The following is a 16,143-nucleotide window of genomic DNA, read 5'->3' as shown; positions in this document are numbered from 1 at the left end:
GAAATTCAGAGTACCCCAGCAAGATATTACACAACATGACGATCCCTAAGACACATAGTTATCCAATTCTCCAAGATCAAGTCAAATAAAAAATATGAAAGACAGCAAGAGAGAAGAGGCAAATCATGTACAAAGGGAACTCTCATCACACTAACAGTGGAACTTTCATCAGAAACTTTGCAAGCCTGAAGAGATAAAAGGCCTACATTCAGCATTCTTAAACAAAAGAAATTCTAACCATGATTTCATATCCAGCCAAACTTAGCTTTATAAGTGAAAGAGAAACATAATTCTTTTCAGACAAACAAATACTAAGAGAATTTGTTGCCATTAGACCTGCCTTATAAGAGGTCCTTCAGGGAGTGCTGAACATGGAAACAAAAGGCTGTTACCTGCCACAAAAGAAAAAAAAAACACTTAAGTAAATATTCCACTGACACAATATGCAACTATACAATCAAGTCTACATAACAACCAGCTAATAACACTATGACAGGATCAAATCCTTACATATCAATATTAACCTTGAACATAAGCAGGCTAACCACTCCACTTAAAAGGCACAGAATGGTAAGTTGGATAAAGAAGCAAGATTCAATTACATGCCGTCTTCAAGAGACCCATCTTTCATGTAAAGACACAGACTTAAATGGATGGAGGAATATCTATAAAGCAAATGGAAAACAAACAAAAAAGAGCAGGGGTTGATCCTTCATTTTGGGAAAAAAGAAACAGACTTTAAACCAAAAGCTATCAAAGAGGATGAAGAAGGGCATTACATATGATAAAAGCTTCAATTCTACAAGAAGACTTAACTATCCTAAAGATGTGTACATTCAGCACAGGCACAACCAGATTCATAAAACAAGTTCTTAGAGACCTATGAAGAGACTTAGCTAATCTCACAATAATAGTAGGAGAATACAACACCCCACTGACAGTGTTAGATAAATCATTGAGGCAGAAAACTAACAAAGATATTCAGGAACAAAATTTCACACTTGACCAAATTGACCTAACAGACATATAAGGAATATTCCACTCAACAACAACAGAATATACACTCTTCTCATCTGCACATAGCACATACTCTGTGCTGCATACATTTTTGGCCACATGCTTGGCCATAAAGCAGTGCACAAGAAATTCGAAAAACAGAAATTCTATCAACCACACTCTCAGATCACAGTGCAACAAAAATAGAAATCAATACCAAGAAGATCTCTGAAAAACATACAAGTATTTGGAAATTAAACAACTTACTCCTGAATGACTTTTGGGTAAGAAATAAAATTAGTGCAGAAATCAAGAAATTCTTTGAAACTATTGAAAACAAAAATAAAACATATCAAAATTTCTGGGACACAGCTAGAGCAGTGTTAAGAGAAAAGTTTATAGCACTAAAGGCCTACATCAAAAAGTCAGAAATGTCTTAAATTTATACCTAACATCACATTTACAGGAACTAGAAGAAACAAAAGGAAATCAACTCCAAAACTAGCAGAAGAAAAATAATAATCAAAATCTAAATTGAACTGAATAAAATTGCGATGTGAAAATTCACAAAAAATAATCAAGAAAACCAAAATTGGTTTTTTGAAAGAATAAGATATATAGACCATTAGCCAGATTAATACACAGTAAAACAAGAGAAGATCCAAATAAACACAATTAGAAATGACAAAGGGGACATTACCATGGAACCCACAGAAATACAAAAAACTCTCAGAAACCATTATGAACATTCCTATGCTGAAAAACCAGAAAATCGAGAAGAAATAGATAAATTCCTGAAAACGTACAACTTGCCAAGATTGAACCAGGAAGATACTGACTACCTAAACAGATCAATAACAAGTTCTGAAATTGAATCTATAATAAAATACCTACCAACCAATAAAAGCCATGGGTCAGGCAGATTCACATCTGAATTATACCTGATAGATAAGGAAGAACTGATACCAATCCTACCAAAATTATTCCAATATATTGAGGAGGGGAGAGTCTGCCCTAAATCATTCTATGAGGTCAGTGTTATTCTGATACCAAAACCTGACAGAAACAGAAAGGAAAAAAAAAAAAACAAACAAACTTCAAGACAATATGCCTGATAAATATTGATGCAAAAGTCCTCAAAAAAAAAAAAAAAAAAAAAAAAACCAGCAAACTACCAGCAGCAGCACAGCAAAAGCTAAGCCACCATGATCAAGTAAGCTTTACTCCTGGGATGCAAAGTTGGTTCAACATACGCAAATCAGTAAATGTGATTTATGACATTAAAAAAAAAAAAAAATCATGTGATTATCTAAATAGATGCAGAAAAGATTTCAATAAATTCAACATTCTTTCATGTTAAAAACTGTCAACAAACTAGGTATCAAAGGAACATATCTCAAAATAATAAGTGACATCTATGACAAACCCACAGCCAACATCATGTCACAAACAGGCAAAAGCTGAAATCATACCTCTTGAGAACCAGAACAAGACAAAGTTGCCCACTCTCACTACTCCTGGTTCAACATAGCACTGGAAGTTCTAGCCAGAGCAGTCAGGCAAGAGAAAAAAAAAAAAAGACATCCAAATAGAAAAGGAGGATGTCAAACTATCTCCTTTTGCAGATAATATGATTCTATACCTAGAAAACCCCATAGCCTTTGCCCCAAATTTCCCAGAAATTATAAACAACTTCAGCAAAGTTTCAGGATACAATATCAATGTACCAAAATTAGTAGCATTTCTATACAACTAATAATACCCAAGTTGAGAGCCAAACCAAGAACATAATTCCTTTCACAATAGCCACACAAAGAATAAAACACCTAGGAATACGGCTAACCTGGGAGGTAAAAGATCTCTACAACAAGAATTACAAAATGCTACTAAAAGAAATCAGAGATGATACAAACAAATGGAAAGACATTCCATTCTCATGGATATTGTTCCATTCTAATCGATATTGTTAAAATGACTATATTCTCCAGAGCAATTTATAGATTCAATGATATTCTGATCAAACTACCAATGTCATTTTTCGCAGAATTAGAAAAACTATTCTAAACTTTATATGGAACCCAAAAAAGATTCAAAATAACCAAAATAATACTATGCAGAAACAACAAAGCTGGAGGCATCACACTATCCAAATTCAAGCTATACTACAAAGTTACACTCACCAAAGTAGCGCGGTGCTAGAACAAAACAGATACATAGACCAATGGAACAGGTTAGAGAACCCAGAAATAAACCTGCACACCTACAACCATTGGATCTTCAACGAAGTTGATAATAACAAGTAATGGAAACAGGACTTCCTATTCAACAAATAGTGTCAGGATAACTGGCTAGTTATATACAGAAAATTAAAACTAGAATCTTTCCTTTCACCATATAAAAAATTTACTTAATATAAAGTTAAAAAAACTTATATATGTAAAACCTACAACTATAAATGCCCTAGAAGAAACCTAGGAAACACTATTCTGGACATTGGTGTTGGCAAAGACTTCATGACAAAGACTCCAAAAGCAAATGTAATAACAAAAACAAAAAATTGACAAGTGAGATCTTATTAAAGACCTTCTGTACAGCAAATTAGACTATCAACAGAATGAAAAGAGCCTACAGAATGGGAGAAAGTATTTGCAAACTATGATTCTGAGATTCTGAGAAAGGTATAATATCTAGACTCCATAAGGAACTTAAACAAATCAACAAGCAGAAACCACACAACTTCATTAAAAATGGTCAAAAGCCATGAATAGATCTTTCTCAAAAGAAGATCCATGCAACTAACAAGCATGTGAAAAAGTGCTCAATATCACTAATCAATAGAGAAATGCAAATAGAAACCACAGGGAGATACCAACTCACGCCAGTCAGAATAGCTATTATTAAAAAGTCAAAAAATAACTGATGCTGGTGAGGTTGTAGAGAAAAGGGAACATTTATATATTGCTGGTGGAAATGCCAATTATATGCTATCTTTTTTTATATGGTGAAAGGAAGGGGTCCAGTTTTAATTTTCTGCATACAGCTAGCCAGTGATCCTGATGCTATTTGCTAAATACTTCAGCCCCTGTTGAAAGCAGTTTGGAGATTTCTCAAATAACTTAAAACAGAACTAATATTTGACCCAGAAATCCCATTACTGGTATATACCCAAAGGAATATAAATTGTTCTACTAAAAGATACATGTATGTATATGGTTTTTTGTTTGTTTGTTAGTTAGTTTGTTTGGTTTAGAGTCTTGCTCTTGTCCCCCAGGCTGGAGTGCAATGGCACAATCTTGGCTCACTGCAATCTCCACCTCCTGGGTTCAAGTGATTCTTCTGCCCCAGCCTCCCAAGTAGCTGGGACTACAGGTGCCCGCCACCACAAAAGGCTAAGGTTTTGTATTTTTAGTAGAGATGGGGTTTCACCATGTTGGCCAGGCTGGTCTCGAACTCCTGACCTCAGATGATCCACTCGCATCAGCCTCCCAAAGTGCATGTGTATGCTTACTGCACTTTTCATAATAGTAATGACATGGAATCAATCTAGATGGCCATTAACAGTGGTTTAGATAAATAAAATGTGGTACATATAAAACATGGTACACTACAGAGCCATAAAAAAAAAAAAAAAAAAAAAAAAAAATCATGTCCTTTGCAGGAACCTAGATGCAGCTGCAAGGCATTATCTGAAGCAAAATAACACAGGAACAGAAAACCAAATACCACTTGTTCTCACTAATAAGTAGGAGCTAAACACTGAGTACGCAAGGACACAAAAAGAAGCACAATAGACCCTGGTGGTTTACTTAAAGGTGGAGGGTGGGAGGAGGGTGAAGACTGAAAAACTACCTATCAGGTACTGTGCTCACTACCTGGGTAACAAAATCATTTGTATGCCAATCCCAGCCAACATGCAATTTATTGATGTAACAAACCTGCACGTGTAGCCCCTGAATCTAAAATAAAAGTTGGAAGAAAAATATGAATACCATATGACCCAAGATTTCCTCTTCTTGGTATTTATGCAAAATAATTAAAATAGGAAGTTGAAGAGATATTACCAGTGCTCCCATGTGCATCACAGTATTATTCAAAATAGACAAGCTGTGAAAACTACCTAAATGTCCCAGTTTTGAGTGAATAGATAAGCAAATGTGGTATAAGGTATATAGATAAGGAATGTTATTCTTTCTTAAAGAAGGAAATTCTGCAATAGTTACAGCATGAATGAACCTTGAGGGCATTATGCTAAGTGTAATAAACCAGTCAAAAGAGAATAAATACTGCATGAGTCCACTTATGTAGAGTATCTATAATAGCCAAACTTATAGGAGCAGAAAATAAAATGGTGGTTGGCTGGGGCTGGAGGAAGGGGGAAATGGAAGCTGCTATTCGATGGGCATACAATTTCAGATATGCCAGATGAATAAGCTCTGCAGATCTGCTGCACAACACTGTGCTTGTAGTTCCTAATCCTGTATTGTAAACTTGAAATTTGTTAAGTGGTTGATCTCATGTGTTCTTATCATAATAAAATTCTAATACATACCTCACTATGTGGTTTTAGAGAAATAATATTGCCGACAGTGCTGGGTTTGCCTCTTCCAATCACAATCGTTTGCTAATACACTAGAGATCCTCTCAGAGCTATTTCTCTGCCTCTTGCAGAGAACCACTTGGTACAAACTGATCTCTAAAATGTCTATGAGGGTAGATTAGATCTCTGTGAGCTGTTCTGTCTTTCTCTTTGGTTCACACATTTCAAAGTTAGGGGAAGCCCCAGATTCTCACTTACTTGTGGTCCCAAGTAGGAGCTTTGATGTGTGGTAAGATATGAAAATATAAGATAGCGTGGGGTCAAGGCATTAGAGGTTGAAGTTGTTTAAATTAAAACACAGTGAACAGGCTAATTCTTTTGGGTGGAAGATAATTCCTTTCTTATCTCATTTACAGACATGACTGTCCTTAGAAGTTACAATTTCAGGGAGAAATCAGCAAACACATTAGACAAAGCACCTAAATGACTCATTCTCTAACTCTTAATTACCATCATCTACATACTCAAGAGTGGTCAATTATACCTAGTTTACATAAAGTAATATGAATATTATGTATTTGAGTAGCTCAGAATACCAATATCATTTGTATATAAAGCAGTTATTTGTTCAGTGTCCATAAGTCAAATTTGAATTTGGAGGATGTTTTAGCAGTTTGTGACATCTTTTCAAGATGAAATCTGTTTCCTAACTAGCTGAATGATGTGATTTTGATCACTTCACTCAATCTCTGAATTTCAGGTTTTTCACTGCACATGAGGAAACAATTCAGTGGCTTCAAAACATCCTTCAAAATTTGATTTTCCCAAATGAATCAAATTATCTCATACACACACACATGCACACATATGAATATTAGCAATGACATTTGGCATCAAAGAATGTCTAAAAGAACTTATTCATGGTATCTGAATCTATCATACCTTCTTGCCTTTATGTCTCATAAAAGACATAATCAGAAAGGTGCAGGGCAAGAGGGAAAAAAAAAACAACTATATTTATTCCTTGGATTGTTGGCCCAAACCATAAAGGTAGAATTTTAATGTCTCTTTTCCTTAGATTAACTGGGCATATGTAGCTTCAGATCACCACAGTTCTCTGATGAGTACAGAAGATTATGATTTTGCAATTATCTACTTTTTCATAATTATAAGGGTGAGAGTGAGGCTCTTTTCAGCTTTCTCCATCTTAGGTGGAATCCGTCTTATTCATTGTTTAATTTGCATCTTATCCCTGTTCTCTTAACATTAGCACACCTAATCCAAGCCAGAACAACAGGCCTGGATGTTAAATCAGGACTATATAAGACCACCTAAGTGTCACTTGGAAAGTAAATTTGCTTTCTGTGCCCTTTTTTCTTTATATATGGAGAGTAAAAAGGAGAAAACTGTCAACCTTCTAGAGCTACTGTGAAGATTAAGTGACACAAAATAATTGTAGCAGGTACCAAATATATGATCTACAAATACATTGTAATTTTAGATACCAACTTTCTGCCATTCTACTCTAAAATAAATTAATTATTCTTCAGTTTGCCTGAGTTAACTGTCTGCCTGGGGCAACTTTCTGATGGATTCATGCAATGGAATGTGAGAAGAGGAAATATGGTTGGAGAGCTCCTGAGGAGCTGTTGGTGCTGAAGGAAATGTACCGAACCAGGTAATTTACATCAAACAGGGTCAGGATTTCCTTTAACATAGGCAAGTGCCTTCATGCACATCACCAGAAGGTGCGTGGTTTGGCAAGCAAATTACCCAATTATTCGCCCTCCAGGAGTCCAATTCTGAAAAGATATCTCTAGTTTTGGCTAGAGCAACTCCTTCCCAGGACACAGTGCTTGCAACAGAATCATAGGCTGGATTTCACCCTTACCTGCCCCCTTGGTCTGGTTTCTTTGGGCAGGGCACAGTCAGTTCAGTCTTGACCAGGGCCTATTCCTTAAAGATCCCATCCAAACTATAAATCTGTGTGCCCCACCCTGACTTGCCGGCCACAGTTTATTTGCTTTTAAATAACTCATAGATAGATTAAAGAACTCCTATGGAAGCATTCTTTTAGAAAGAAAAAAGTTTATTTTTTTTCAAATTATGAAAACTCTGAATGCAAAATATGATATGAAGAAAATGCATAAAACTAATGAAATAAAATGCACCCTTAATACTCCATTTCCTAGAATTAATAGCTGATGTATATAAATATATATGTATATATGTATATATTGTATTTCAACCAGATACATATATACATATATTATTTTCTGTGCTTCGATCTTGTCTTCATAAACATCATTACCAGTGGCATCAGGTTTTTAGGTGGAGGACTTCAGGCAAAATTTCCACACTGGAATAAAGATTGAATGATATTTGTTTGATATCCTTGTCCTTGGTGACCTTGAAGCATAAAGAGACAAAAATAAACCAGTTGAGATGCAGGTGGTCATATATTTATTTCTTCAATCACACTGCCTCTCCTCCCTGTGAGGCACATCTCTTCTTCTATTTCCATCTGAAGGACTCTTTTCTCTTTCTCATCTATCTCCTTTAATGAATTCCTGTCCTTGGAGTCACATCTTCCCCCTCTGTTGGGGCCATGAAATGCAATATTCATTCCTACCCAACATGAGCCCAAGTGAAAGGGCAGGAGATGTCAGGGAACAACAGGATAGAGAAAGGAGCTGGTGTGTCCAGTGACAAGGGCTAAAGGAAAACTTCTCATTGGGCAGAAAGGTAGGAGGAGCATACAAAATGTATTCCTGGTGCAACTGCTGTCAAGGAAGGCTTGGGACTTTTGACAAATGGCCCTGAGAACTGGAACAATCAGAAAGCCTTTGCGTTTTTGTGTGTCTGAATGTGTTAGCCTTTATTCTGATCTTTTTGCACTCCAATATTAACCTTTATTTTTTCCAGGAATCCCACATGATTATATGTGACAAACAGCATAAACTTTGTCATGTAGATCCAACCATCTCCGTCTACACAGAGATGTTTCTCACTAAAGACAGCTAGCTTTGTGTTCTGATTTGCTTAGGGACATCCTTGGTAATTTAGGACTGTTATGAGCTATGTTGACCACCCTCAAATTTAACTCCCTCTTCTGTTCATTGTGTACCACAAATAATTAAATGAGTTAATACATGAAACAATTGGATTATAAAGGATTAATGAAGATAATTATTGAAAAACCCTTAGAATAGTCTGAGTCATTCGGCATACTCAGTAAATGAGAGGCATCGTTATTTCTATTCTATTAGGCACTTTCAGTCACATCCACTGTTTTAACAACTATGTCTATACTGCCGTAATTCATAAAAGGCCCAGCCAAAATTATCCAAGTTCAAGCTCTATATACCAGATGGATAATTCTTAGATGTCCTGTGGGAATCTCAAACTTAACTTGTCTAGAGCAGAACACGTTTTTCCCTGGAACATGGGCTTCCTACTGTGCTCATAGAGGTGTATTGAAGAATAAATGCAATCATATACATAAAAACATAACTTTCACTTCCAGCTTTACCCAGTTAGAAAAATCTTATTTTCATTGCTATTTCAAAGACTATGCAAAGTTTGTGTGTCAGTCTGATCCAGAAATGAATTATGATTTATGTTGACCCTCTTGTGGAACCCCAGATAAAGTTGTAGTGATTCGGGATAAAACTAATAGCGTCTTTTTTTCCCATATAGTAATTCTGAGCAAGTAATATCTCCATTTGTTTTCCCAACCATTTTGAGTTCTTTGATTTAGGAGACTCATGACAAAAGATGAAAAATAATAATGGTCTGCTTTTGACTTTAAATCCAAAAGCATAGAAAAGTTTATACAAATGAATCATTAATAATTAATTAATAATGCAAACAATCACTTTGGGGTGACTTATGATATATAAAAGCAAGGACTTCTTTCAGAACTAGTGAAACACAGAGGAAGTAATCAGATGTATTTTCCAGGCCTCCTGTGGAAGTACTAGATATTAAAGAAGAAATGGCTAGATGGGTGGTTAGGTGTAGGAGACATAGGACCCTAGCTGGGATTCCTGGGCTAAGGGAGGTTTAGATGCAGTCAAATAAATCTAATGGCTATAGAAACAGACCATAATGCGTATTTAAAATGGTAGAACGTAGGCAAACTTTGTGTAGTCCCTTCAAAGCCAAATTGTAGGAGAAATAAGTTCTTTTCCAGAATGTTGTCCTGGGATGTCCAATTATGTCTATGAAGTAACAGAAAAGTGGGTCTGAGCTGGTAAGGACTACATGTGAGTTCCATCCATGGTCACCTAAGCCAAGATGGCTAAAGAGGACATGCTAGCTTTGACTCTCAAATAAATTATGTGTAATTTATTGAGAAAAATATGATTCTTGGGCTTATCAAAAACAACAAAAACATAAACAAACAAAAAACTACCACAAATTGAGAACCCCTGTATATAGGTTATCTGTCTTCAACTAGTCTGTATGGTGACATGTCTTCAACTAAAAGAGTGGTGACGTGATTCTCCTCTTGCCTTTCTCTTTCATCACCTTCCTTCTCACTGTAGATCACAGTCTTCCGTTTCCTAGGTGGAGGTGACTCCACTGGTCCTATCATGGCCAAAAGCAGGCTGGGATTTCATTGGAATGCTGAGATATAAATTCATTAGTTCACCTTTGTCTGATGCTCTCCTGGACAAGAAATCTACAAGCTGTACTTATTATCAAGTATGGTTGAAGAACACTCTATTATTAGAATTTTAATAAATGTTCTAAATAAAATAAAGAGAAATATTCAGGACACCTTGGCATGATTTGTTCTATGGCAGGAGGAGGGTATCAGTGCAGTGTTTTTCTGAGGAAGGGGGATTTTGGTTGGCCCAGAAATATATTGGGGCAAATGAAGAGATGAGAGTAAGGGATTCTAAACAAAGGAAGCAGCATATGTCAAGACACTAGCTATGTAAAGAAATAGGGATTTTGAATATCAGTCCTAAGTTATGGTCATTAGTCATAGTGGAAAATTGTGAAAGGAAACTGGAATGGAAGGTACGAACATGCTTTTTTATTTATTTCTCCTTGTCTGGATACCTCCCCACATACACTATATTTGCACCAATGAAAAACAGTAATCTTCTTGACGACAGAAATGATTTCATGAATGCATGTTTTGTGAGTATTGAAAGACTTAGAATCCAGTGGCATGTCCAATTATATACTGATAAATGAATGAGAAATGTAGTAAAATAGTGAAATAATATATAGTCAGAGTTTAAATGAGAATCCCTCTGAAGACTCTGATTACCCCTACAATTATATTTTAGAGGTACAGGAATGGAAATAGAAAGGTGGTACCTTATTTAAGGAACTGCTGGATGGCGGTTGGTGAAAGTATCAGAAGAAACAGGAGGGGCCACAGTTGGTGAGATGATTCTAAAGTTTGCAGGCGGTGACTGTGCTCCTGGGCGGGCTTCATCCTTCTGGAGTCATAAATTTGGGTACTTTAGTCTTTCACTTTATGACAGAAAGAACTGTTTTTTCTGCTTAATAGTTTCCTATATAAGTTGGATGTAATACATGTGTGTGTGTGTCTGTGTGTGTGTGTCTGTCAAAATCCCTTTTTATAGAATCTTCTCTCTGCTAATCTCTCTGGATGCTGGCATACATTTAGTTTTCTTAACCCACATTTCAGCATACACAGAAACTAGCATTATAGTATAAGAGAAAATGGATCTGAGCTGGCAATGATTAGGCATGGGGTCTATTTGAGGCCACTTCTGCCAACATGACAAAAACACACTGCCTGCTTACTGATCCACCAGATAAAATCTGTAGGCACTCTTCAGGAAAATATGAACTTTGGGTAATGATAACAAAATAATAAAGAAAAATCCAATCACATATAGCAAACTCCTGTAAAGAATAAGTCTGTCTTCAACTCATAGGTGTGGGGGAGTCATTGAGGCTGTAGGCTGGGTCAGTGTGGATCTTGGGGCCTGGGTGAAAAACTAAATGAGAGAATAATGACTTAATACTCCCCTTTTCTTTCTGTAAGTTGACTTCTTGTTCACTGCTGATAGAGGGTGCTGTGGCACAGAGGCAGGTGATTACACAGTCCAACTTACTGGTAAGTAAAATGTTGTGTGGAATAGGATTTGATACACACAGACATAAACTCATTCATAGACCCTTGTTTTTACTTACCTGAGCAGGTAGTATATGTAATCTCAATTACTTACAGGGTTGAAAATATACTATAATTACTGTGGTGACAAGTATTATAAAGGAAATAAATGGACATGTGAAGGACACAAAGAGATGATCTGTCTTATTTTTGGATGGGGTTATCAGGAGGTCTTGCTTGAGGACAGTTTTAGGCTGGCCCAGAAATATATAAGGGCCAGGGAAGGAATAGGAGAAAAAGATTCCAGACAAAGGGAGTACCATATATGAAACAATGCATATAGGAAAGAGTAAGAATGTTGAAAATAAACTGTGAGTTATGATTCTGAAGCAAAGGGGAAAGCTGTGAATGAACAATAAAATGTAAGAGAGGAACACACTCTTGTATTTCTTCATCTTTGTATATTCTCCTCCACTCTTTCTCTATATCTGGACCATAAATCACAATAATGTCTTCAGGTCAGGAATGATTTTATTAATGTAACCCTTGTAAATCATAAAAATCTGATAATCTAGTAGCATCTCTGATTACATACTTAATAGATGAATGAAAAATACAGTAAAATAAAAAACTGTATTTAATCAGATATTGATTGAAAAGCTCTGTCAAGGCCGGGCGCGGTGGCTCAAGCCTGTAATCCCAGCACTTTGGGAGGCCGAGATGGGCAGATCATGAGGTCAGGAGATCGAGACCATCCTGGCTAACATGATGAAACCCCGTCTCTACTATAAAATACAAAAAACTAGCCGGGTGAGGTGGCGGGAGCCTGTAGTCCCAGCTACTCAGGAGGCTGAGGCAGGAGAATGGCATAAACCCGGGAGGCAGAGCTTGCAGTGAGCTGAGATCCGGCCACTGCACTCCAGCCTGGGCGACAGAGCGAGACTCCAGCTCAAAAAAAAAAAAAAAAAAAAAAAAGAAAAGCTCTGTCAAGATACTGATTATCCCTTTAATTATAATAAAGGGAGGCACAAAGAATGGCAACAAGAAGCTGGTACTTTGGTTAAAGAACTACCAGGTGGGGTTTGTGACATTTTCTGTGATATCTGAGGATGGTTCAGAGTTGGAGGTTCTCTGACGCCTGAAGCTTACCTATGCAGACTATCCACTTTTGAGAGGATACTAACTTATTGGAGTCATATGTTCGGGTGATTCTGGCATCTGTGTTCTGAGGAAAATATTGACTTTTCTGATTAATGGTTTCACTATGAGATGAAGCCTGATTATGTATCTGCCTCTATACCTATATCTATCTATATCATCTGTATCTATATCATCATCTATCTGTTTTGCTTTTTTAAATTTATTTTTTCTTTTCTTCTTTTTACATTGTCATCCCTCTTGCATTTTCTCTGGAAAACAGCATAACTTTAGATATCCTAACCTCTTCACCTGCACATTCACAAATGGCATTCATCCTTCATTTTATTGACTGAAATTCTATAGGTGTGTGATTGGGCCTTGGCTCTGTTTCTGGTGAAAACTCGTCTAGGCTAACTTGGTCAAGCACCTGTGCTGGAGTTATTTTTGTTAAATAATCTTCTAGGTTATAAGGGTAGAAGTTTCAGAGCAATGTTAGCCAAATGGATGGAAGCCATTTTCATCAAGCAAATATGCAAAGGATTCCTGTAATTTGCACTTCAGGACCCAGAAAACTCAGCTGTTGGTTGTTTGGGCATACTGATCTTCATTTTGCTATCAGCACTCTCTGAAAGCACAGTTCCAGTCAGGGCTCTGGTTATCCCGTGATGTGCATCAGGTATCCAAAATCCTTCAGGATTCCCAACAGTAATCAGAACCATTCCAGACTTCACTAGGGCATTCCCACTACCTGTCTTTTTTTATACCTTGTTAATGTAAGGATAGTGGGTGTCCGGAAAATCATATGTGACTCTCTCTAATATCACTAAGGGAAGCACTTAAGGACATTCTACTTCCAATATCAAATCGATCTCATTTATTTCTACTTGTAGATTTCCATAGCATTTTTCTTTTGTCCTTAAGGAGATGGAAGAAAAGTGCTGAAAGATCTGTTTGCTTATGATGGTTTCCTAGTGAGGACAACAAACCCTAGTCATCTTGTGTACCTCATCCTGTTTTAGAAGCTTCAAGAGTCTGGATTATAAAACCAAATGTAAAATTCAACACATTTGAAATGCTTACTGATACAGATATTTTAATATTTACTCTCTCACTGGAAGAAACATACTCCCTAAACTACAAAAACTTTTTAGTTGACTAAGTTGAATGTGAATCTTGCATCTAACACTAATTATCTTTATTAACTTCGGAGAGATTTCTAACTGCTTTGAACCTCATGATTCTCATATGTGAAATGGGATATATGTTGCATCTTCATGGATATACAATAAAGAATATATGCTATAAATTTTGTAATAAACATAGCTTTACTTTAGAATCCAGTAAATGCTCAATAAGAAGAAATATCATTATTATTTTCATTGTTATAGTATATGCAGGGTTTGTGTGTTTGCTCTATTCACAGATGTTTTATGCTTTATGTTGACCCAGTTGTAGAAAATCTCACTGAGGAGGTATAGGAAGAATATTAAATAAGCTAGTCTCTATTCCCTTCTACCAAAGTTAGTAGTCTAATCTCATTGATAAAAGTGGATTGAACAAGTATCTCTTCAAAATAAGTCAAAACTGATAAGATCAAATATTACAGTTATCTTAGTGGAAAGGCCAAGAAGTGATATTGGACATAGAGGCTGTGTGATAAGAGACATTGGAGACTCAGAAAGATGGAAGTGTGAGAGTAGGGTGAGGGACGAGAGATTATCTAATGGTTACAACATACACTATCCAGGTGATGGATACACTAAAAGTCCCAACTTCACCACTGTGCTAGTTAGTCATATAACACAGCTGCACTTGTACCCCCTTAATCATTAAAAATTAAATATACATAATAAAATATAAATAAAAACATTTTCATTACAGTAGCAGAATTTGGATGCCTAAGATCTTAGCTTTGGTTGGATATTAATTTAAATAGTTGTTGATTATTTTCCTCATAGTAATTTCTCCCTACTACCATCCCTGATCATGACTCATGCCATTCTGCGATCTATGCTTTAGATGAGTCATGACAGATGGTCATGCTTCTGTCTTCTTTGGAGTTTAGATCCCAAAGCATAATGAACCTATATCATACACAAAATGAGTAAAATGGCAAGTCTTTCCTGCTCAGCTGGTGAATCATAGATTGAGTGGTGAGACAACCTTTGAGTGGGTCACCAAAGCAGAAAAGGTCCATGGTGCATTTAGGTGTAGGTGGCCATGGAGATACGTGCCTCTTTCTAAAATTATTGTATCTAAGGGATTTTATGTACAGCAGAATAATTCCTATGAATGTAGAAATGACTGTATTATGTATTTAGACAAGATAACTTAGAAACTGTCGCTCCATTATGTCTAAGCCATTATGCATCAGGAAACGGATTGTCTTTAAAAGTTGTAGCAGAGAATAAATGGATCAGAGCTGATAATGACTAGGAATGGGATTCATCTAACCACGTGAAGTAAGATGGCAAAGAGGCTAGATTGATATCACCATCCACAAATAGTAATTTTAGAAAGTGTACAGAGAAATATGAATTATTGGAATGGAACAGTCAATAAGAACAAAAGCAGCAACAAAACAAAATGAAAAAATGAGAACTCCTTACATAGGAGTCCTGTCTTCAACTGGTACGTATGTATTAGGGATGCAGCAAGAAGGTTGGTCCGAGTGCCGTTTGGTAATGGGTAATATACTAGATTGGAGGATAGTGACTCAGTTTTCCTTTTACCTTAGCTTCAAGTTGTCTGCCCATTCACTGAAGATATAGGCATCTGATCCATAGGCCTTAACATGGCAGTGAAAGACAAAGAATGAGAGAGTGAGTCACAGTTACCTAATTTCTCAAGAGAAGCCTTGCAGAACCTGAATTACGGAAACAAACTCAAGCCATAACAGTGTCTAAATTTAAATATATAGAAAAATATTTCAGAAATTTTGACATCTACATTCTGACTCTGGAAGCAATATATGACCATGAAATACTTAAGTTTTAGAGTTCATTAAGCCTGGATTTGAATATTGACTGTAAGGTTCAGAGGTATATGTGCAGGATTGTTATATAGGTAAACTGCATGTCACAGGGGTTCGGTGGACAGATTATTTCGTCACCCAGGTATTAAGCCTGATACCCACTAAGACTTGTTTTTTAATCCTCTCCCTCTTCCCATCGTCTTTCTTTCTTTCTTTTTTTTTTTTTTTTATTATACTTTAAGTTCTAGGGTACATGTGCATAACGTGCAGGTTACATATGTATACATGTGCCATGTTGGTGTGCTGCACCCATCAACTCGTCAGCACCCATCAATTCATCATTTATATCAGGTATAACTCCCCAATGCAATCCCTCTCCCCTCCCCCCTC

General features: G+C 36.4%; 1 protein-coding gene across 7 annotated transcripts in view; it reads right to left on the bottom strand.

Moving 5' to 3' along the window:
• Nucleotides 1-7,599: 7,599 nt before the first annotated feature.
• LOC111543843 (pyrin and HIN domain-containing protein 1) overlaps nt 7,600-16,143 on the bottom strand; it is a 41,823-nt gene continuing 33,279 nt past the window's right edge. For 5 of the 7 annotated variants that reach the window (XM_023214168.2, XM_023214172.2, XM_023214170.2 and 2 more), the window contains 2 exons: nt 10,871-10,995; nt 7,609-7,942 (listed from right to left, as the gene is read on the bottom strand). In XM_023214168.2, the coding sequence (XP_023069936.2) occupies nt 10,876-10,995 (120 nt within the window). In that variant the 3' untranslated portion in view covers nt 7,609-7,942; nt 10,871-10,875. Of the gene's footprint in view, nt 7,943-10,870; nt 10,996-12,625; nt 15,568-16,143 lie in introns of those variants that run through there. The other 2 variants (XM_023214169.2, XM_026457030.1) reach the window with 2 other exon arrangements.

Source organism: Piliocolobus tephrosceles, chromosome 1 (genome assembly GCF_002776525.5).
Source record: "Piliocolobus tephrosceles isolate RC106 chromosome 1, ASM277652v3, whole genome shotgun sequence".
Taxonomy (NCBI): domain Eukaryota; kingdom Metazoa; phylum Chordata; class Mammalia; order Primates; family Cercopithecidae; genus Piliocolobus; species Piliocolobus tephrosceles.
Note: the sequence above shows the minus strand (reverse complement) of the source record. Positions and strands in the feature narration are given on the sequence as shown.